General features: G+C 35.9%; 1 protein-coding gene across 1 annotated transcript in view; it reads right to left on the reverse strand.

Moving 5' to 3' along the window:
- The window catches only part of DOK6 (docking protein 6), a 426698-nt gene that overhangs the window by 245787 nt on the left and 157818 nt on the right, over nucleotides 1–23093 (reverse strand). Inside the window, exon 2 of the mRNA XM_055296826.2 lies at nucleotides 21934–22041. Within this exon, the coding sequence (XP_055152801.2) occupies nucleotides 21934–22041 (108 nt within the window). The remainder of the gene's footprint in view (nucleotides 1–21933; nucleotides 22042–23093) is intronic.

Below are 23093 nucleotides of genomic sequence, written 5' to 3' on the forward strand. Positions count from 1 at the left end.
CTCTTTGGAAAAATAATTTATTGCTATCTGATGGGGGCCACAGCAAGCAGCACAGCTGACCCGTTACTGAGCTGGTGAGCTCTTCATCTGCCCTCTGGGGCCACCTCCTCTCCACTGGGAAACTAGCCAGTAGGGTCTGAGGACATCCACCTGCAGAAGAGGTCATTCAAACGTTCAGATGGGAAGTCCTGAATGTTTCAGAGGGTATGGCTTGCTCTGTTCTTTGTAACCAATAGTAGTTTATTTTATTTATTTACTTTTTTCTGGTTTAAGCACATTAACAGGGAAGAAAAAAGTAGCACGGCAGAGGGCCTGCTGTCAACCTGAAATGCTAGGCTGAATGACCCTGGAGAAGACAGCCAGTGGGTCCACTCTTGCCTGTAATAAAATTATGAAGAGTCTCCAGGTCACCCTCTTCAAACAGATAAAACATTTCTTTGTCAAAAAGCTCCTTTATACTCCTGTGGTCTATCATCATGAACTTGGGATTTTCACAAAGATCTTGAGAAAATACGTGGCTAATATTTAAACAAGTCATTATGCTAGTTGTGGTTTTCTGTAACTGCTTCTCATTGGCATTTCTGGACTCAAAACAGGGTTGTTTACTCGTTTAATAAAGAAGTTCGCTGTTTACTGCACACATCTGACAGCTGGGAAGAACTACCATGAGTTGGCCAGGATTGCTGACCTACCATTATATATAAGACAGAAAATATAGAAAGTTCAAGTTCTGGTGGCATGAAAAAAACTGACAACAGCTTGAGAGATCATTGCCTTAAAAACGTTGTTGCAGCTGTTCAAAAGATACAAGGCTATGATTAGGGACAGATTGCTGACATACATCAACTTTTAAGAGTGTCACAAGCTGGGTTCTAAATGGAAATAAAAATGGAAAAGCTTAGGAGAAACTGCTTGCCTGTGATGACATTGTATCAGTCTATGAATGTTATTCAAGTTCAAATCATGGACAACCCATTCAACTTAGTTCTCAGGCAAGATTACATAGACACTAAAAGCATTACAGTGTATCCCTACACACAACCCTAACTGGTTTTGGAAGCACATGACTTTTGTCCAGTAAATTATATTGTCCAGTGAAGAAAAAAGACACATTAAATTTAATCACAGGTGACAAAATTATCCGACAAGGAAGTTAAGCAGTAAACCTATCACTCTCATAAGCAAAGATATGGAAGTTACATGAAATTAAAAAATGGTTAAGCTATTTTATGTTATCTGTGTGGCCCTATATACACACATCCACTATCAACAGCAAACAAAATAGACACCTTCCTTCTAGCACATTTGGAATATTTGCGAAAACGGAGAAGATGGTGATAAAAAAGTCTTAGTAAATTCAAAAGAACAAAATTATACAAATTATATCCTATCGCCATAATGCAATATAATTAAAATTTATAAGATAATTAAATATTCTACATATATAAAAATAAATAGCAAATTTCTAAAAAAACATGACTTAAAAGGAAATTATAAGTTCAATTACAAAACATGTAGATTTTAACAAAAATTGAACAGTATATTAAGAAAACATGTAGCTTTAAAAATATTTTTAATGAACAAAACAGGTTGACAGTAAAGAATTTAGACATTCAACTGAAAATGTGATTTAAAATAAAGCAACAGAGCATTTCCATAAAGAAAGACATAATAATGATAAGGGCAGAAATCAATGAAATGAAAAAAAATCTAAACAAAAGCTCCATTTGAAATGATTAATAAGAGACCTCTGGCAAGCTAGATGAAAGAAGCTAGGAATAAATCAAGTACAGGATGAAAAGGGGAAAACTGAACAAAGAAAAATCCAAATAGTAATAAACAGCTTCTAAACAACTATATATTAATTAACTTAAAAACATCAATTAAAAGGCTGTATATCTAGGAAAATACAAAAATTGTCAGCAGAAATAAAATAGAAAACTTGAGTAAAACAATATATTCATTTTCTAAGAGCCCATTTCCAGATGGTTTCATAATTGAATTTACCAAACATTTAAGGGACAGTGAATTAATCTCTTCTCTAAGATAGTACAGAAAAAAAAAAAGCAAAAGCTGCTTAGCTATTTGAGTCTGGTTTAAATTGATGCAAAAGCCAGATATGGTCTGGGCACGGTGGCTCACTCCTGTGATCCCAGCACTTTGGGAGGCCGAAGTGAGCGGACTGCTTGAGGTCAGGAGTTCAAGACCAGCCTGGCCAACATGGTGAAAACCCGTCTCTACTGAAAAATACAAAAATTAGCCGGGCTGGTGGCCACAGCTGTAATCTCAGCTACTCGAGTGGCTGAGGCAGGAGAATCGGGAATCGCTTGAACCCAGAGGTGGAGGTTGCAGTGGGTGGAGGTTGTGCCACTGCACTCCAGCTTGGGTGACAGTGTGAGACTCTATCTCAAACGAAAAAAACAACAGCAACAACAAAAAACCCTGATTTTAAAAAAGTGAAAAGAAAAGAAAAAAACCCAGATATGAAAAATGTTTAAAAATTATATGGTGATAACTTTACTAAATTCATTTGATACTGTTTTAACAGTATTTTGATGGAGTCTCTAGAATTTTCTTTTTTTTGAGATGGGGTCTTGCTCTGTTGCCCAGGCTAGAGTGTGGCGCGATCTCAGCTCACTGCAAGCCCTGCCTCCCGGGTTCACGCCATTCTCCTGCCTCAGCCTCCCGAGTAACTGGGACTACAGGCGCCCACCACCATGCCCGGCTAATTTTTTTGTATTTAGTAGAGACGGAGTTTCACCGTGTTAGCCAGGATGGTCTCGATCTCCTGACTTCATGATCCTCCCGCCTCGGTCTCCCAAAGTGCTGGGATTACAGGCATGAGCCATCGCGCCTGGCCCAAATATTAAAGGCAAAACTTTAAGGTCAATTGAATAATACTTAAGATAACACTTTTTTTTTCTTTTCTTTTTTTTTTGTATGGATGGAATCTCACTATCTTGCCTGGCTGGTCTTGATTTCCTGGCCTCAAGTGATCCTGCTGCCTCAGCCTCTTACAGGGCTGGGATTACAGATGTGCTTCACCATGCCTGGCCTATGATGAATCTTTGTGGTGTATGGGATGGGGAAGTATTTCTCAAAGTAAACTATGGCGGCTCAACCCATGAAAAATTTGAGTATATCAAATTTTCAGATTTCTGTTTAATGCAGGACTCCATACACAAAGTTAATGACAGATAATACAGGTGAGACGTTATTTCCAATATGTAAAACTAAAGTGAGTCTAGTGCTTAAAACAGACAAGTAAACCTTATAAAGCAGCAAGGAAAATGTAGAAACTCCAGTAAAAAAACAAAACAGATGATTATCAGGCAATTAATTCCTGGGTTAATAAAACCTGAAAGCAACCATGCACCTGAAGAATATCTCAAACTCATTAAGAATTACAAATGCGTGTTAAAACACTGTTGACCATGACTTTACACCCATCAGATTTGGAAAAGTTAATGAATGAGGGTAAGCATCAATGAGAATGTGAGAATACAGAGATCCTCATGTACCACGTGAATATGTAGAATGAGATGCCGTCTGGAAAGCCATCTGTAGTACATATGTAAGTATCTACATATATTTAACAGAATTATCTCATTCCTTATATATATTCCCCAAAGTTTCTCACAAGGAGAGGATACAAAATCTTAATTACAGCACTGTTTGAAATAATGAGAAGTTGCTAACAATCTAGTTTCTATCACTAGGAAAAATGAAAAAGTAAAATATAGTGAAGGCAAACCATGGAATATCATGTAACGGTTAGAAGCAACTGGCAAAATGGACACATAGAAATGCGAATGGATCTTAAAAGCCATAATGCAAGTTGAGTAAAAATAAGAAACAGAATAAGGGTTATAACATAATAGCAGGTACATGAGTTAACAATGCAGTAAGTGTACAAGAAATCAATAGTACAAATGTATAAGAATTATATAAATACAAAGTTTCCATCAAATTGACTGTAATGATTGTGGAGATAGATGAATGGGATTAAGGAATAGGAATAAAATAGATTAATCAAATATTAGAGAAACCACTGATGATAGCGTCCATTAACTAAGTAATATGATTAACTCAACCTGTGCAGCTGAGCTTTCCTACACTAGAAAAAGAAAGGAAGAGAGATGGAAGGAAGGAAGGAAGGAAGATGAAAAAGAGTATTTGTACAGTCATATATCAAATCTTTGTTACAAAAAGGCTAGGAAATTTTACTTTCCTAAACTTATGAGACCAACCCTAGGTGAGATCTACAAGTTAACTGCCAATCATGTTTAGCTGATGTTCACCTATACACTTATTGCATCTAGGCATATTTCATAATATTCAGGTTTATTTATACTTTCACAAATTCAGCTAGAAATGTATATAGCTTTAAATCATAGAAAGCCCAAGCAAACTATAGCCTATGGACCAATTTGGTCTACTTTCTGTTCCTGTAAATAAAGTTATATCAGAACACAGCCAGGCGCATTTCTTTACATGTTGTCTGTGGCTGCTTCATGCATTACAAAGGCAGAGTTTAAGCTCCAACGAAGACCTATGGTCTGCAAAGCATAAATTTTTTACTAGCTGACCCTTTACTTTAAAAAAAAGTGTCCTCTGAGGACTAATTTCAACAAACAGGACCTTTTTTGTTCCACATTAGAACTTTGAAATAGGTAGTTACTGGTGTTGGTTCAGCAGTTTGATGCTGTTAAGAGGCAGTGTGTCAGGCCCATCTGGCTGTCCTTTTCTTAGCATTTCTCACAGGCTTGTTTCCTCGTGGCCACAAAATGACTGCTGCATGTCCATCCGTCGTGATTTCAATTTAGAAAAAAGAATAAGGGGCATTATTGGCCATATCAGAAAACATAAAGCCCTATTGATAGCTTCTATCAGACTTTATATCTCATTTGCCAGAAATGTACCTCCCTATCTGTAGGAAGTATAGAAAAGTGATCATTCTGCTTTTTCAGTCCCTTTAGTAGACATGGGAGAGGAAGTAATGTGTCACAAATGGGAGTTGAGTTAGCAACTAATTAAATTATATCCCATGCCTGAATTGCCAAAGTTGTATCATGTTTCACTTCAAATATGATGCCTATAGGTGTGGATCTCTTAATTTTGTCAGCCTAAAAAATTCCCTCCCATATGAAAGCTAAAGTAAAATTGTAATGGTAGCCACTAGAGTTAGATCACAATGCAGAACTTTAAAGGTGTACTCCCTGCTTCCTTTAACAAATAGCCTAAAATGATAGTGTAAGCATATCCATCTGTTTTGAGTTTTTTTGAGTAGAGTTGTACTGTTACCAGTACCTTTCCATAAATTAGAGAAAGTATTGTCACAAGGCTAGGAAGGCATCAGTGATGAGCCACAGCAAACAAGTTATCAACCACTGGGCCCTGCAAGGATGTCAAATGGGTATTGGTGGTGGGCAGAATTCTAAAACATCCTCCAAGATGCCCCAATCCCTGCTATGCATGCCCTAAGTTAGGTTATGTCATATGACACTGTTTACTTTAAGAAAGAGCGCTTCCCAGGTCCATCAATAAATGAATGGATAAAGAAAATGTGCTGTATATACAGGATGGTATACTATTCAGTCATAAACAAGAAATTAAGAAAATTCTTAATTTATTAAGAATGAACATCTGTTGTGTGGCAACATGGATGAGTTTGGAGCAGATTAAGTGAAATAAGTTAGGTACAGAAAGATTAATACCACACGTTCTCACTGCATGTAGAAACTAAAACGTTGACCTCATAACGAAGACTAGCATTGTGGTTATGAGAGGCTGGGAAGGGTTGAGGGGAGGGGGAATATTGAGAAGTTGCTTTTTAAATGGTATAAGATTACAGCCAGATAGGAGGAATAAGTTCTAGTGTTCTGGCACCATAAGGTGACTGTAATTAACAACAATATATTATATATTTTCAAATAGCTAGAAGGTCAGATATTAACATTCTCAACACAAAGAAAAATTAATGTTTGAGGTGATGAATATGTGAATTACCCTGATTTGAACATTATACTTTGTACACATGTATCAAAATATCACATTGTATCCCATAAATATGTACAATTATTATGTGTCAATTGAAAATAATACTAAAACCGAAAACAGACAAAGGAAATGAAAATGAAAGAAAGATTCCCCAGGCATGCCTGGCTTCACCATGGAAGCTTTCTAAAAGCAAGCAGAGTTTTCTCCAGTTGGTCACTGAAACGGAAGTCAGAGATCCAAAGCAGGAGAAGGATTTGATGTGCCCTGCTGGCTTGGAGAGGGAGAGAATTACAGATTGCAACAGCCTCTAGTTGCTGAGAGCAGCTTCTTGTTGACAGCCAGCAAGGAAACGGGAAGTCAGCTCTACAGCTACGAGGAACTGAATCCTGTCAACAACAGAAGGGGCTTTGAAGCAGATTTTTCTCTACAGCCACTCGATGAAAACCCAGTCCACCTGACACCTTGACATCTGCCTTCTGAAACCCTGAAACAGTCTGAATCAGCCTTGAATTGTGAACTAAAAAATGGGTATTTTTGAGCCCCTGAGTTTGTGATGATTTATTACGTAGTAAAAGAAAACTAAAACTATACTTCAATTTTGTTAGTATTTGAACTGCATAAAAAATTCAATTATTTGGGATAATGGTGAGACTGACCAGATCAATTTGCTTGGAAGATGGAACTGGAATGAAACATTTAAAAAAATTGACTTCTGGCCGGGCAGAGTGGTTCACGCCTGTAATCCCAGCAATTTGAGAGGTCGAGGCGGGCGGATCACGAGGTTAGGAGATCGAGACCATTCTGGCCAACATGGTGAAAACTCCGTCTCCACTTAAAAAAAAAAAACAAAAAAACAAAAACTAGCTGGGCGTGGTGGTGGGTGCCTGTAATCCCAGCTACTCGGGAGGCTGAGGCAGGAGAATCATTTGAACCAGGGAGCTGGAGGTTGCAGTGAGCCAACATCGCGCCACTACACTCCAGCCTGGCGACAGAGCGAGACGCCGTCTCAAAAAAAAAAAAAAAAAAAAGTTGGCTTCTTTTGGCCCACCTTCAGAGAGTTGGACAAACCAGCTTTAGGACTAGGAGATTAATGTGATAGCTTCCAGCATGAGAGAATATCAAATAGGAAGACAGTTTCCATTATACCCAGGACAACCTTTTATGAAATAATAAAAACAATTAGAGAATTCCAGGCTTTTGAAAATCTGGTTACATTTTAATATTATAGTATGCTTGATATCTAAATATGATTAACTTGATTTTAAAAAGTAGAAAAGGAGAACTATGAGGAAATAGTGGCATTTAAAAGCAAAAATTTATAAGCTTTCTTTCTCTTCCACTCTACTTCCAAATAAGTGAGGCAACAAAAACTTGTTTGCCTTCATATTGTGTGGGAGAAATTGAACCATTTCTTCAGGAGATCAGTTTATGTGTGACAATATTCTGAGTACAGAAATTAAACAGTTATGATCAAAACAAGTAATTTCACTGTCTCAAAACCCCTAGTTCCTGAGGTTAAGGACCTGCTCTCAAATAAATTTAGTGTTTTTTCTCAGTCTGCAAATACAAAGGTCAATTAAAAGTGTACTGTTTTTGTGTACTGAAGTAAATAAAGAGCTTTAAAAATATTAAAATACTATATAAATTTGAAATAAATATAAAGCAACATTATTATTTATTTCAAAGGACGCTAGATAGATATTTATAGTGAAGTGCAAAGTATTATTCAGGAATAATTTCTCACTGAAATATTGTTGAAATTGTAAGTTCTAAATAAATATGCATTTATAACTTAAAGTGTAATATATAACTTTCCATTAATAGTAGGAAAAATTTATTCTCATTGGACATTATGCAGTAAGCATTTCTCCTGTTGCATCTGTCATATATTATGCAGTTAGGCAGAATTTGTTGATAGATTAAAAAGGGAGAGTTTTAAAATTCAAAAATGCACTGATGATACTCTGAAATAATGAAAAGCATTGGCACTAAATCTGTGAATTAAATGCAAAAATGCTCCAGAAATGATGGAAATAATGTCATAACAGTGTTGCAGTACCGAACATTCTTTCACACTATCTGATTTCCCATGTAAAATGACTTGTTTGAAATTATCATCCAAATTTCTCTCAAAAACTTTCTAAAGTTGATATGAATTATTTTCTTAATTTCAAAAATGCAAACTCTAAGGCAGAAATGACTTTTACACAACAATTATTTTACATTTTACATATTATCTTACTCGCAATCACCTCTTCACTTTGTGTGTCATGATGTTATATTACCTGCATTTTACAAATAGGGAAATATGTTGTTTAAATTATACTATGATTTTTCCTATATAGTACCATTATAGACGGTTGCTTTACAAAAGAAAAAATGAATAAATTTAAAAAGTGGAATAAGGACAGTAATTTTAAAAAGTGGAATAATGACAGCATAAATCATGCTGCTATATACTGTAAGTCAATCCCAGATCAGTGATACAAGTATTTTTCTTTTTAAATAATTTATTTATTTATTTTACTTCACTTTCTGGGATACAGGTGCAGAACATACGGGTTTGTTACATAGGTATACATGTGCCTTGGTGGTTTCCTAAGAGTCTGAATCATAACTGCTGTAGAGAAATGGGTAATAAACAGAAATCGAATTACTGAGTGATCTGCTTTCCATGGCATTATTAAGCCACATAGAATAATTCGTATTGGCGATAGATATCTAAGATTTTGTAAAATTTTAATTAACTTTAATTCAACTATTACAAAAATCAAGTTTAGCTCTGGAAGTTTCCTAGAATTTAGACATCACAACGTTACAGATCTCCTCCACTTGAAAGTCTTAACACCTCGTGCCTCTCGCTAATCTCTGGTTTCGAGTTTTCCATTCATAACCAGACCATCCCTCTAGAGACACTCTACACAGATGGTGCTCAGTCCGTGGGCATATTCCCCGCTCTTCATCCAAAATAAAAATGAACTTTTCATTTTCCATTTCTTTGAGTCTTCCCTGAGACACTTGCATGTGATAATATAAGTAAATCAATCAGTAAATGATTGTGAATTAAGGTGTCACTGTCCTAGAAACCGATGTGTATATTAGTAAGTGCTTAATGTTCTAGAAACTGAGACCTCTTCTGGATGAGAGATTGAAGATGGATGAATACATTAATGAATAGATAAGATACCTTAATCTAAACAAATCATGATCACTTTGGGAACTTCCAGCAGGTATTTCAAGAGACACCAAGCCTTTTAACAGCTTTCACATCGCATTACATATGTGCTCATCCAAGCATAGGGACATTTCTTCGTGGAATCAAAATGAGGGTGGAGTGTCCAACGGAACATTATGCCCATGTGCCATTTCTGCATTTACCAATACCTTTTCTTCTAGTTTTGAAGAAATGGTATATTTACAGGTGGCTGTTTTTCACAAGGATGCCTTTATTTTCCCCAGCTTTCTGAGATGTTTGCTTTACCTAAAGATAAATACTGCCAACGCCAAACAAAGAGAATAAAATGATGTTTTCAGTGTGTTGGGTTACAGGGAATTTAGAAGTGAGATTGGTCCCAATACAAGCATCGCTTTTCTGGCATCATGCAGTTTTCATGGAACTTCACGTTGTTCTATCTTCATTCATCCTTCTAAGGGATTTTATTTATATTTTCCTCCCTGTAGACAGAACTCATATTTATTTTATTAAAATGTCTATAAACTGCTTCTTTTTCATCTGCTTAGAAAATTAAGGAAAATTTATTAGCTGATTCTATGTAAATTGCTCTAGTTCAGTTTTCATTGAGGATAAATTTGTTTTGAATATCTGTTATGACAATTATATACAGCTACATTTTCAACCCTAATGCATTTTTAATAACTTCCTTCACAGCTAGTGATTTGAATTTCAAATTTCTCTCTGCCAAGAAGTTTCTAAAAAGTATATACCATTTTATAGCAGTTTCATATAAAAATTGATTTATGCTGCAAGATCTCTCTCACAGTAAACATATCAAATGTCTAAATGAGACCATTAATACTCATAAGCTTATAATATGTATGTTCCAGATAGTGCATAACACATAGTTAAAGTTGGTAAAGAAATAATTGTATCCTTGGCTTATTTTTTCAGAAACCTCTCATTTAGGTTGCAAACATTTCATTCATTTGATTGATTATTTTCATTTATTGCTATTGAGTGTTACGGCAGATTTTAGGGTATATCAAAGTAACTGGTTAGTTACAAGTTTAAGATATTTAAACACACACAAATAGAACAGTTTGAGAAATCCACACTAGTCTATTTCTCTAAGCCATCTTGATAATGAATATTTTTTCCCAATTCTGAAGATCCAGTATTAGGACCGGCCATTAATTATCTAAGAGAAAACAAAGATTTCACATCTCGCCTTTCTCATAAAAGGAGCTTCCTTTATTTACCTGACCCTCAGAGGCAACTATGACCAAATTTACAACTTGGCCAACGTACACTTCTGAAGAAAAAGGATTAATGATTCTAGAAATGGAGCAAGCCATGAGGAATTATGGTTTAGTCCATGATTTTGTAAGAGCAAGAGTATATTTGAGCATAAAAATATTTAAAAACTTCTGTGATTTTTTTTTTTGCCTTGATGGCTGATTGTCTAGGCCTTGGACAAAGTAACACCATCTGATCCCTATGGTGACACTGAAGTCACCCACAGCCACCTGTCCTGTCCCAAGGAAACACCCATGGCCTCCAATAACATGCTTTCTCCTTCTCCTTTGTAAATATCAAAATTTTAAAACAATTTTCTCTTTGTTAAAATAAATATATTCTCTCTTTAGAATTATTACTATTTCCTTAGGAGTATAGTTACATAGTATTGATAATTACTATAACTTTTGCTGTTCAGTCTTTTAACATTTATTCCACTAACAGCTACTCATTTAAGTGGCACTCTTTGCAATTTTTAAAAGCATTTCTTAAATTAGCTTTTTTCCTGTCAGGGCTCAACTTTTTTTTTTATTTGTAGCTCTCAATAATCTTAGAATTGAAATACCTGTGAAATACCACGGATATTACTCTAAGGCTGATACCAAACTCCATGTCATTTAGAGAAAAGGGCTTATTATAAAGTTTAATTTTGCATGGATCTGCTTTACAGATGGGCTTTGATATACACCCACCTTAACTTTAATTCTATTCAGTAGGTTTCCTGGGCAATTTCACTACAATCTGCTGTACTTCTAATTGCTTAATGAAAATATATACCTGAATATACCATAGATGCCTCATACTATGCCAAGGATGACATTTTTCTTCACCAGTGAAAACTGCTCCTCCTCATGTGGTAACTGTTTCTGTGAATGCAAAATCATTCATCCACCACCCTGTCTTGAAAAGATCAGGACTTTCATTCCTCTCTCTTCCATTTCCCCTATAGACAGTCAGGTACAAAGTCTTTTAAAAAAAGTTTTATTTGTATAAATTTAGGAAATACCTGTGCAGTTTTGCTACATGAATATACTGTGCAGTGGGGAAGCCTAGGCTTTTCACCATGGTCTGAAGGGTGTACACTGTATCCATTAAGTAATTAATTCTACTTGACTGTGCCTGGAGTTCTCCTCCTTTCTCACCTAAATCTATCTCCTCCTTTCCATTCACGTACCTTTCTCCATTCAGGACTCTGACATCTATTTTTGGGAAGTGGGAATATTATAATATTTAATTAACTAGTTTCTCTGTTACGTAGTGTATTACCCTATCCATTGGCTGTGACACCATAAAAATGGATCTTTTTCTGAAATACCTATTTGAGAATATGACAAAGCATTTTAACCCTTTCACAACTCCCCTATTGCCTAAAGATAAAAACCAAACTCACAGTAAGGTATTTATACCTCATTATTGCCGCATGCACTTCTTTTGGGCTCATCTTTCCCACTCCAGGCCTCCTTTCAGAGCCTGCCAACACTAAATGACTCAAATTCTCTTCAAATCATCATGCAATGTAGCTTTTCAGTACTTGTGGTCACATTTTTCTTCATGTAATGCATTCCCTCCATTATTTTACTTTGTCAAAACTAAGCAAACCTAAGAAGTCCCTTAAGTGTCACGTCCTTGGTAAAGTCCTAGTTGCCAGAAGCAGAATGAACTGTTCCTATGTACTTTTAACATTGCATTCTACATTTAATCATATTTCATTATAGTTAGCTATTTATAAACCTTACTTCATCAGACTGTAAAATTTCAAAACAATAATGATAATAACTCTTAATGTTGGTTGACTCCTCCAAACACTCTTAAAATTTTTATATGTAGAACCTTATTCAAGTCTCCTCCTGGTCCTAGAAAATTAGGACAATTACTGTCCCTAGTGTACAAACAAGAAGAATATCTTCTTCATTTTCTGAAACGTGGGGTCTGCATTGTCACTACACATAGTAGTCTCACAAAGATTTATATTACATTATATGATTACATTCATAATCATACTGCATTCATCATATATGAATTGGGCTTAATAGCAATTCCCCAATAAAAAGGGTAGATCTCTTTTCCTTTGTAGCACAGAGGCAACAACTTCTAGAGATGGATGTGCCCATATGTTACTTATCTCACTCAACAAGTGCATATATTCATATTGATGGCTTTTACCTTAATTTGAGCAATTCAGAGTTGCTTAATAGTAATATAATTTTGATGACTAGGAAGAATAGATCACATTTGAATGATAAAGAGTGGCATTATAGAATAACGAAAGGATGGTAAAAGAGAATTTGAAGAAAACCAGATGTACATCCTAAGGGAAAAAAAGAAATGGAAATCAGAATCATTGAACTAGTTAAGATAGTGGAAAGAAGAGACATAGTAAGGTTGATACAAGACACAAGCCTTAGGTAATATTTACTAAATAAAATCAAAATCAGAAAAGGGGCCTTGTATACACTCTTAAAAAAAACCTTAAAATTTTTACTACCGATGAATCATGCCTATGTTATTTTTCCATATCAGGATTGGTTGAACTTTGCTGTTTCAGTTCACGATCCATCACAGAAAAAAGAAATAATAAAATTCCTGAAGGGAAACTGAAGTCGCTGGGAAAGTGAATTACCTTTCCAATGCTACGAAAGGAAAGTTGTAATAATAAAAACTTTCACCTTCATAGCATTGCCACAAAAAGGTAAATTTTAGCTGTCATATATACTGAACATAGTTACAAAAGAGCTTCAGGGAGCTTTAATTTAAAAAGTCTTGTAGTTTTTAATCACAAGATGATTCCCTTAACTGTTCCTGTTCTCACTGGGCTCTTCATGCTGTTTTGCTGCTTCATTTTCACACATGGGAGGGAAAAATCACACACACAGAGCATGTGTGTTTCTGAAATGTTGATCACAGTTTTCCAATATTAATTTTTATCCAACCTACTTATATCAATACTCATATTCTCTTCCAGCTTTTTTGTTAGAATGAATGAAGTATCCCGGGTTCTGTCAAAGACAAAACCCTATAATTATGCACATAAACTTTCTCCTCATCACATTTCCTGCTTACTAGATCATTCCCATAGGCCTACAGGTATGTTACCTGTAGGTAACATATATGTCATATTTGAAAACATACCTGCTGCATGTTGGGGCTCAAAACTTCTTGAAAACGTATTCTAAGCAGCTGTCTCTTTCTCATCTATCATTCTCTTATAGGCTCCTTCAAGTAAACTTAGTCCCCATGTTTGAATGAAACAGCTTTTGTCAAAATCATCAAGGACCTCTGTGTCGTAAATGCAATGGTCTCTTTGCTTTCCTGTTACTTAATCTCTTGTTGGTGTTAGCCATAATACCGTTTGCTCATCTTTACAAATAGTTTTCTGTTGGTTTCCAATGATCTACTCTTAATGTTATTTTTCACCTTTTACTGTTTTTTTTTCCTAGACTTCTATTCTGTTCCTTTTTCCTTCACTAGTCTTCTAAACGTTGGATTGCTAATTATCTTCTTTTTCTTCTCTGTCTTTCCCAAGGACATTTTATCCAGAACTAAGGTAAGGTACTATCAATATGCCAAAGATAACCAAAGATACAAAGGATAACCAAAGATAACCAAAGGAACAGCTTTAGCAGTGACATTTCCCTCACCTCAGCCCATAGCTATTTATCTAATTGACTACTTGACATTTCAGTTTGAATGCCTAATAGACATTTGAAATTTAACATATATAAAGTAAAAGCTTATGATTCTTACCCAAAGCCAGATCTTCTAGGCTTCCTCATCTCCATGAACTGCATCATCCTTGACATTGTTGCTCAAGCCCAAGCCCACGGATCATGCATGAGTTCTACCTTTCATTCACACCCGACACTTAATTCATAAGTAAGTCCTGTCCATTTTTACACACCATATCCAAAATGTGTCCTTTTACTCAAAAACAATGAAATAAGGTTTATTGCAATCTATTTTTGTTATCTTTCAGTTTAGAATATTTGCCTTTGTGATATCTATTTAGCCCTTTTGCATATTGCTCCTTGGCATATGCTAATTTTCAAATATTTAGAGCTTTCTAGATAGTACATTGTTATTGGTTTCTCATTTAAAACATCTGTGGTCAAAGAACATAATACTTTTCAATTTATTAGGACTTGTTAATATTCTTGAACATGGTCTACTTTGTTGACCATGTCATGTGCACTTGAAAGTAACCTGTATTCTATAGTTGTTTTGTGTATTGGTATAAAAGTATCAAGTCAAAGTGGTTGATTGTGTTAAGTCTGATCTCATGTCCTTGCTGATATATATATTTTTTCTAGCTAGTCTATCATTTGGTGAGAAAGGGAGGGGGTTAAAATCTTCAATATAGATTGTGAAATTGTTTCTTTCTCCCTTTAAATCTGTCAAATTTGCTTCATGTATTTTTAAGTTCTGTAATTAGTTCCATAAAATTTGTGATTTTTATTTGTCCTGATGAATTGATACTGTTGTCATCATGAAATGACCTGTTTATCTTTGGTAATACTCTTTGTCCAGAAGTCTATTTCATCTGATTTAATACAGCCACTCCAAATTTCTTATGATTACTATTTTCATGGCCAATCATTTTTTCCATCCATTTGCATTCAGCCTATCTGTATATTTAATGTTCATCTTTTGTAGACAGCCTATTGTTAGGACTTGATTTATTTCCATTCAAATAATTTTTCCTTTTTAACTGGAATGTTTACTAACACAATGTAATTATTCATGTGATTGGCTTTAAACTATTTTCTTCGTTGTTTACATTTTTGCGTATTTTTGTTGTTGTTGTTTTACCTCTTTTCTCTTTTCCTATTTTCTTCTGGAATTTTTGAATATTATTTAAAATCCAATTTTAGTTTATTCACTTTTGAGCTATATATTTTTACATTAATTTAAAAATATTATTCTGGGGATTACAATAAACTCCTTAATTTTTCCAAGTCTACTTATACTTAATATTGTACCACTTTATGTAAGCCATGAAAATCTTACAATGGTATGAGTCCGTTTTATTCACCACCATCTTTACACTATATTTATCACATATATTACATATTCATACATTATAAATCATGTATACATATATAATGACAAAGTTAGTTTTTTATATTTACCTATATATTTATAATTCTTGATTCCCTTCATCTATTCCTGAAGATTCAAGTCCTCTGCTATAATCTACCTGAAGAACTCGCTTTCAACACTTTTGGAGTATAGATCTGAAGGAAATAAATACCTTTAGGTGTTTTTTCTTTTTAATCTGAAAGTGACTTCATCTCACCTTCATTTTGAAGGATATTTTTCACAGACATAGAATTTTTGGTTGAAGATACTTTTTTTGTTGTTGTTGTTATCCTAAAGACGTCCCATAGCCTCTTCCGGTTTCCAAGATCACTGCCCTCCAAATCACTGGCCCCTAGTATGTCATGTCATTTTTCTCTGGCTGCTTTGAACATTTTCTTTCTCTTTTATGAAAGACCTGGTAGGCATGATTCTTTTTCCAAACATCCTGCTTCAAATTCATTGAATTTATTAAATCTGTAAATTCACGTCTTTCAACAAATTTGGGAATTTTTCAGCCATTATCTTTTCCAATTTTTTTTCTGCCTCATTCTCTTCTTTCTTTGCAACGGGAATACTAACTAGGAAATTGTCCCTTATGTCCCAGAAGCGGTTTTACTTCTTTGTTTTTTAAAAATTCTCTTTTTCATAGCCAGTGATTTTTTGTTGTTGTTGTTGTTCTATCTTCAAGTTCACTATTTCTTCTATTATTTTCTTCCTGCTATTAATCCTATCCAGTGAAATTTAAATTTTGGAGGTCTTACTTGTAGTTCTAAAGTTTCCATTTAGGATTTCTCTTTTTTTTCCTTTTTGCAGGTGAGTTTTGTTTTTGCTTTTTTAAAAAATATATTGTTTAACTTTTATTTTAGGTTAGGGGTGTATGTGCAGGTTTGTTATATAGGTAAACTTGTGACCGGGGGTTTGATGTACAGATTATTTCATCACCCAGGTACTAAGCATAGTACTCAACAGTTTTTTTTCCTGAAACCTCCTTCCATCCATCCTCCTCCCTCAAGTAGATCCCAGTGTCTGTTGTTCCTCTCATTCTGTCTAGATATTCTCATTATTTAGCTCTCACTTATAAGTGAGAACAGGTGGTATATGGTTTTACTGTTACTGCATTAGTTTGCTAAGGATAATGGCCTCCAGTTCCATCCATGTTATATATGTTCTTGTTTTTTTTTCATGGCCACATAGTATCGGTATGTACCATATGGTGTATATCTACGACATTTTCTTAGGCTGATTCCACGTCTTTGGTACTGTGAATAGTGTTGCGACATACGTACATGTGCATGTGCCTTTATGGTAGAATGATTTATATTAAGATTTCTTAAAAAATAATTTTTGTTTTTCTGCCAAAAATACTTTTTTTTATTGAAAGAGTAATGATATTTTCATTCACTTCATCAAGCATAGGCATAATAGCTGGTTTTAAATCCCATTCTAATAATTCAGAATCTGAATCATATCAGGTTGAACATTTGCTGATTTTCTTTTCCTTTTAGATTGGACTCCATTTTCCTAGTATTTTTTATCTTGAGGAATTTTGGATTTTATATTGGATATTGTAATTGTCATGCATAGCCTCTGGATTCTGTTACATTTCTCTGAGATGGTTAGTGTTTTGTTTCAGCAAGCAATTACCTTGCTTAGACTGAATTGCCAAATGCTACAGCTGTGGTGGGGTGTGGCTCAAACTTCAGTCAGATACTTAAGCTTTAGTTGTGAGTTGCTTTCAATTTGCCACTTCATAGCTGGTTCAAGTGTCAGCCACACTCTCGTTCTGAGTTTATGTACATATTTAAGAGCTCCCCTTCTCTAGTATTATCTTTGATGGAGTTTCTTCCTCCCTTTCTGGCAGCCTAGATTTCTCCTGGTTTCTGAACAATGATGCCGAGTCTTCCTGTGGTTGTTTTAGTCAGTGGTTCCCAACCTGTTTGGCACCAGGGACAGGTTTCCTGGAAGACAATTTTTCCACGGACCAGGGGGTTGGTGGGGGCTGGGGACAGTTTCGGGATGATTCAAGCGTATTACATTTATTGTGCACTTTATTTCTACTATTATTACATTGTAGTACATAATGAAATAATTATACAACTCACCATAATGTAGAATCAGTGGGAGCCCTGAGGTTGTTTTATAGCAACTAGATGGTCCCATCTGGGGGTGATGGGAGACAGTGACAGATCATCATGCATTAGATTCTCATAAGGAGTGCACAGCCTGGATGCCTTTCATGCATAGTTCACAATAGCGTTTGTGCTCCTATGAGAATGTAATGCTGCCGCCGATCTGAGAGGAGGTGGAGCTCAGGTGGTAATGCCAGCCATGGGGAGCAGCTGTAAATGAACATAGATGAAGCTTTGCTCCCTTGCCCACTGCTGCTCACCTCCTGCTATGCAGCCTGGTTTCTAACAGGGCACAGACCAGCACTGGTTCATGCCTTGGTAGTTGGGAACTGCAGGTTTTAGTCATCCCATTGCCATGGCCAATATTGCTTTGGTGTGACTACATCTGCCCCCAGCCTAAAGCTGCACCCAGAGAAAGGGAGAAGCTGTCATTCCCTTGTTTCCAGATCTGACTTTCCCCCACAAACGACTTGCTTTTTTCAGAGACCCAGGGACTTGTTTGTTTTTGTATTTTGTCCAGTGTAAGGTAAATGGATGTGCTTAGGTCAAGAACAGGCCAAGGTAAACATCCTGCATGACTCAGCAGGATTGGAGTGCAGGTGCATAATTCCATGCATTATGTAAACACAGCTACGTAGCCATAACACGGGAAGGCTCATCACCTGGCTCGGAGCCACTAGTGTTTGTAAAAGGTCTGACTGCCCTGCTGACGCTGTGCATATGGCATGCCCAGAGAAAGAGAGCCAGAGTGGTCTCTGCAAATGTGTTCGTTTTGCAGTTGAACACGGGGGAGCCAGGACACAGGTTGGGCTTGTGCCCAGAGAGACAGTGAAGTTGCTGACTCTGTAAGGGAGAGCCGGTTGCCTGAAGGCAGGCAGTGGGGAGCCAGAACCAGCTTGGGCTGAGAGGGAGAGAGTGAAGCTGCTGACTCCATAAGGGAGAGCTGGCCATGCAGCTGTGAGTGGGAGTGGCAGGAGCCACAGAGGCTGCTGAGAAGGGCACAGCTGGAGCAAGCAGCCGAGATAAAGGTGGACAATATAAGTAAGCTGCTGATGAGACAGACGGTGTGAGAGAGCTGCGGAATAAAGCCATGTGTCATCTACCTGTCATTTCTTGAGTGTTCTTCCAGCTCCCTACCCCCAACTACTCACTCCCTGCAGACCTCAGCTGGGGCTTGAACCTGACATCCAGAGTTTCTATATATCATCTGTGGGAGAGTTATACTGTCAGAGGATCACTGTTGTGTACTGGAAATGAAAACACAAAGTGGTATTTTAAGACTATAACGCCAGACCCAGGCTTAAACCCCTGTCATTGACTCTCATCACTTGTCGTTTAATTCAGTTTTTATTACTTCTTTTCCTACACTCCAGTCACAACAGATCTCTTTCAGATCCTTGATCACACTGAATTGTTCCTGCCTCATTTTTTTTTTTTAGTAATGGTTTTTAAAAATTTTTCTTTCTTCTTAGAATGATCTTTCTTTATATCACTGGATTTGTTAAGGATTGAGTCTTTTTCTTTTCAGTTGAGTCTTAGCCTACTCATATCTATAGCTGTTATCCATTAATTCTGTATTATATTATCCTATTTTTTTAAATAAAGACACATTTATTACATAGTTACATTGTTTTATGTTATCAAGAAGTGAAGATCAATGATAGACTACAGCACCATCTTTCCAATACTGTATCTCCAGTGCATGGTCCAGTGCCACATTCATGGTAAGGGCTCTGTAAACATGTCTGATGATGTTAATGATGGAGTTCCATACCAGGCTAACGGATAGACCATGTTTTGACAATTCACAGAATAATTCAAGGAATGAAGTTTGCCTTGAAATTCACAACTCACAGTGGAAGCCAAGTGATTTTCAAAGAGGCAATCTGTAAGATAAATAGGAGTTAGCATTTTCTTTAGCTCTGAGCACTGCCGTGGAGTGCCTGTGATTGCCTCTGTGGGATAAGAAGTGGCCAAGGCAGTAAAAATCAAGAGAATATAAAATAAGGAGGAAGGGCTGTTCCACATGCCTCCTAGAGATGACCCTTTCTCTTCATTTGGCTGACACATTACCACCACTAGTTTGGCCATTCAAATATCATCTTTGCAGAGAAGTTTTACCTGAGTTCCAAATTAGGTAAAATGCTCTTTCTTCAGCAATCTATGAATACTTCTCCATCTGTACTTGCTATATTGAATTGAAGTTATTTGTGCATTTGTGTCTTTTCCACTAGAATGCAAGCTTTTTCGGGGCAAGACTGTGTCTCACGCATCTTTCAATTCCCAACCAGGAGTGGAATGCCTAGCATAGAGCAGACACTCCACACCCATCTGTGTCCAAATTACCAATCCTTATAGTGGGGTTGGAGTACTAGACTGTGTCTATTTTTTTCAAATAAAAGATAGTTGAGTCCAGAGATAACATAATAACGTTTCTTGACAATTTTTCCTGTTTCATTTGTGAGTAAAAATAAACTGGGCCGGGTGCGGTGGTTCACGCCTGTAATCCCAGCACTTTGGGAGGCCGAGGCGGGTGGATCATGAGGTCAGGAGATAGAGACCATCCTGGCTAACATGGTGAAACCCCGTCTTTACTAAAAATACAAAAAATTAGCTGGGTGCAGTGGCGGGCGCCTGTAGTCCCAGCTACTCGGGAGGCTGAGGCAGGAGAATGGCGTGAACCCGGGAGGCGGAGCTTGCAGTGAGCCGAGATCGCGCCACTGCACTCCATCCAGCCTGGGCGACAGAGCCAGACTCTGTCTATAAATAAACAAATAAACCCAGCTGTACAGGCTAGAGAGCTCCAACTAGTGTATGTCACTCACCAGCAGGCAGGAACTCTGACCAGGCATCTAAATAAGATATAATATAATATGCTCAGCCCATAAAATTTTACTCACAAACTAAATATCAGGGACTCACATTTTTACAACCCAGCAGCTCCTCATTAAGTTAGGTTTAACATTATTGCCAAAGTCATAATCATAGTTATAACACAAACATATCAGTAAGACTTTAGAATTCAAATAATTGCATATAATGAGATTAAGAAGTATTATGCTGGCTGTTTTATGATATCATACATCAAATAATCTTTAGAGATATATAACAATTTTAAAATTCGTCTACTCATGAGAAAACCAAACATCCACGAGCTAGTAAGTGACTGGACAGAAACTTGTATTCTCTGGCAGTAAATCTATATCAATGTACGGAATACTTGGCTGGGTATGGTAGCTCATGCCTGTAATCCCAGCACTTTGGGAAATCAAGGCAGGAGGATTGTTTGAGATCAGGAGTTTGAGACCAGCAACACAGCAAGACCAATGTCTATTTATATTTAAAATATTTTTAAAAATATATATATATAATATACACACACATAGAGAAAATGGTTCCTAGACAGTTTTATAAGCTCAAATTTTAAATGATTACTAGTTAATATTCATAATTAATAATAATAAATACTAGTTATTGTCAAATAATCTATTTTTAAAAAAGAAATTAGAATAATATATTACATAAAATAAAATTCCACAAATTCATTACATTATCCAGGAAACCTTACTCCACGTACGACCAATGAGAAATTAAAATCCTTACTGAGCATTCTACCAATTAAGCAACACTGTTCTACAACTCTGAGTTTTGATCATGAATCCTTTGTATTACTATAAAATACCTACCTGTGTTTTGATGTTATCATGAAAGATATTTAGCATCATTTTGGGGTTATGTTTTACATTCTTTTAATTCTTAGAAACTGATATTTTATTCCTAGTATCTATGCCTTATCTCTACACATCAGCATATTCAATGATCATTTTCTTGTTAAGGAGCTTACAAAACAGCAAATGCCATATACATTAACAATATCATTAACACTGTTAAAGGCAGCCCCCTAATTTTTATCTACTAAATATTGTTCACAGTTTATGCCAAGTAACAAATGCATAATTAACCTCAATAGAGAGAAAATACCTACTCAGCACCTTAGAAAAGGATTTGGTTGAGTTATGAGTCATCTCATTTTGCAAAGTAGCAATAAAAATGAGTCTTTGGTTTTGCAGAGGTACCACTGGCATTTACAACAGATAATTAAAGGAGAAAAATAACTTGTGCATTTTATCAGAAAAGGGCATTTTCCCCAAGCCATTAATTTTTGCCACTGCAGATTTCATCTATCATAGAAATATCTCCACAAGTCTTCAAGGGCCCAGTTATTCCCCAGGGACTCCCAGGACCGTGACTTACCTTATGAAAGTTTCTGAAATAAGCTGCCTTTTCATCTGGAAATTTTTCTAACCTTCTGGGTCCTTTGCTAGAAGCCTTCTTGAAAACCAACCAGCATCGTCTGAAAATCTGAAAGCAAATAAAGGAATCCCATTATCCATATTTTTACATGAGTTTACGACATCAGGAGTTTATTCAATTGATCAATTTTTTAAGTGCACTTCACAGAGAGGAACTGTTTTTGATTGACAAGCATGTTCTTAAGATTACAGTTTTTTTAAAAAATATGATATTTCATGTAAAATAATTTTTTGTGAAAAGATTTTGTTTTGAGGTTTTCACTGTGCTGGCTGATTTTAGTAGTCTTTAATATAACTAAATCATCTGGATGTCAATACCGTATAAATTATTATCACCATCCTAGTGACAGACAATTCTCCATCGTCCATGCTAGTGCAATGGCAGGTTAATAAAGTTAAGTGAAGCACTTACATAATACTCAATTTTCTATCTTTGAAAAAAATCACATTTGAAAATTTACTTGTAGAATTTTAGATTTTTAAAAATAGATGTTCATTAATAACTTTGAAAGCAGCAAGAAATATATTTTTATTATGAACATATCTCTCTCACACTTTTTAACTTTTGTAATAGGAAGTATTTATTAAATACTTATGTGCAATAAATTAAAATTTATATACATATTTAATCCTCATAATGAAATGAGATACGTATAAAATAGGCATTACTTTCATTTCAAGATAAAGTTTGTGCCAATGTCAGGATTTGAACACACATGTCTGAATCTTTTTTTTTTTTTTATACTTTAAGTTTTAGGGTACACGTGCACAATGTGCAGGTTTGTTACATATATATACATGTGCCATGTTGGTGTGCTGCACCCATTAACTCGTCATTTAACATTAGGTATATCTTCTAATGCTATCCCTCCCCCCTCCCCCCACCCACAACAGGCCCTGGTGTGTGATATTCCCCTTCCTGTGTCCATGTGTTCTCATTGTTCAATTCCCACCTATGAGTGAGAACATGTGGTGTTTGGCTTTTTGTCCTTGTGATAGTTTGCTGAGAATGATGGTTTCCAGCTTCATCCATGTCCCTACAAAGGACATGAACTCATCCTTTTTATGGCTGCATAGTATTCCATGGTGTATATGTGCCAC

This window comes from Symphalangus syndactylus, chromosome 1, assembly GCF_028878055.3.
Source record: "Symphalangus syndactylus isolate Jambi chromosome 1, NHGRI_mSymSyn1-v2.1_pri, whole genome shotgun sequence".
Lineage (NCBI taxonomy): Eukaryota > Metazoa > Chordata > Mammalia > Primates > Hylobatidae > Symphalangus > Symphalangus syndactylus.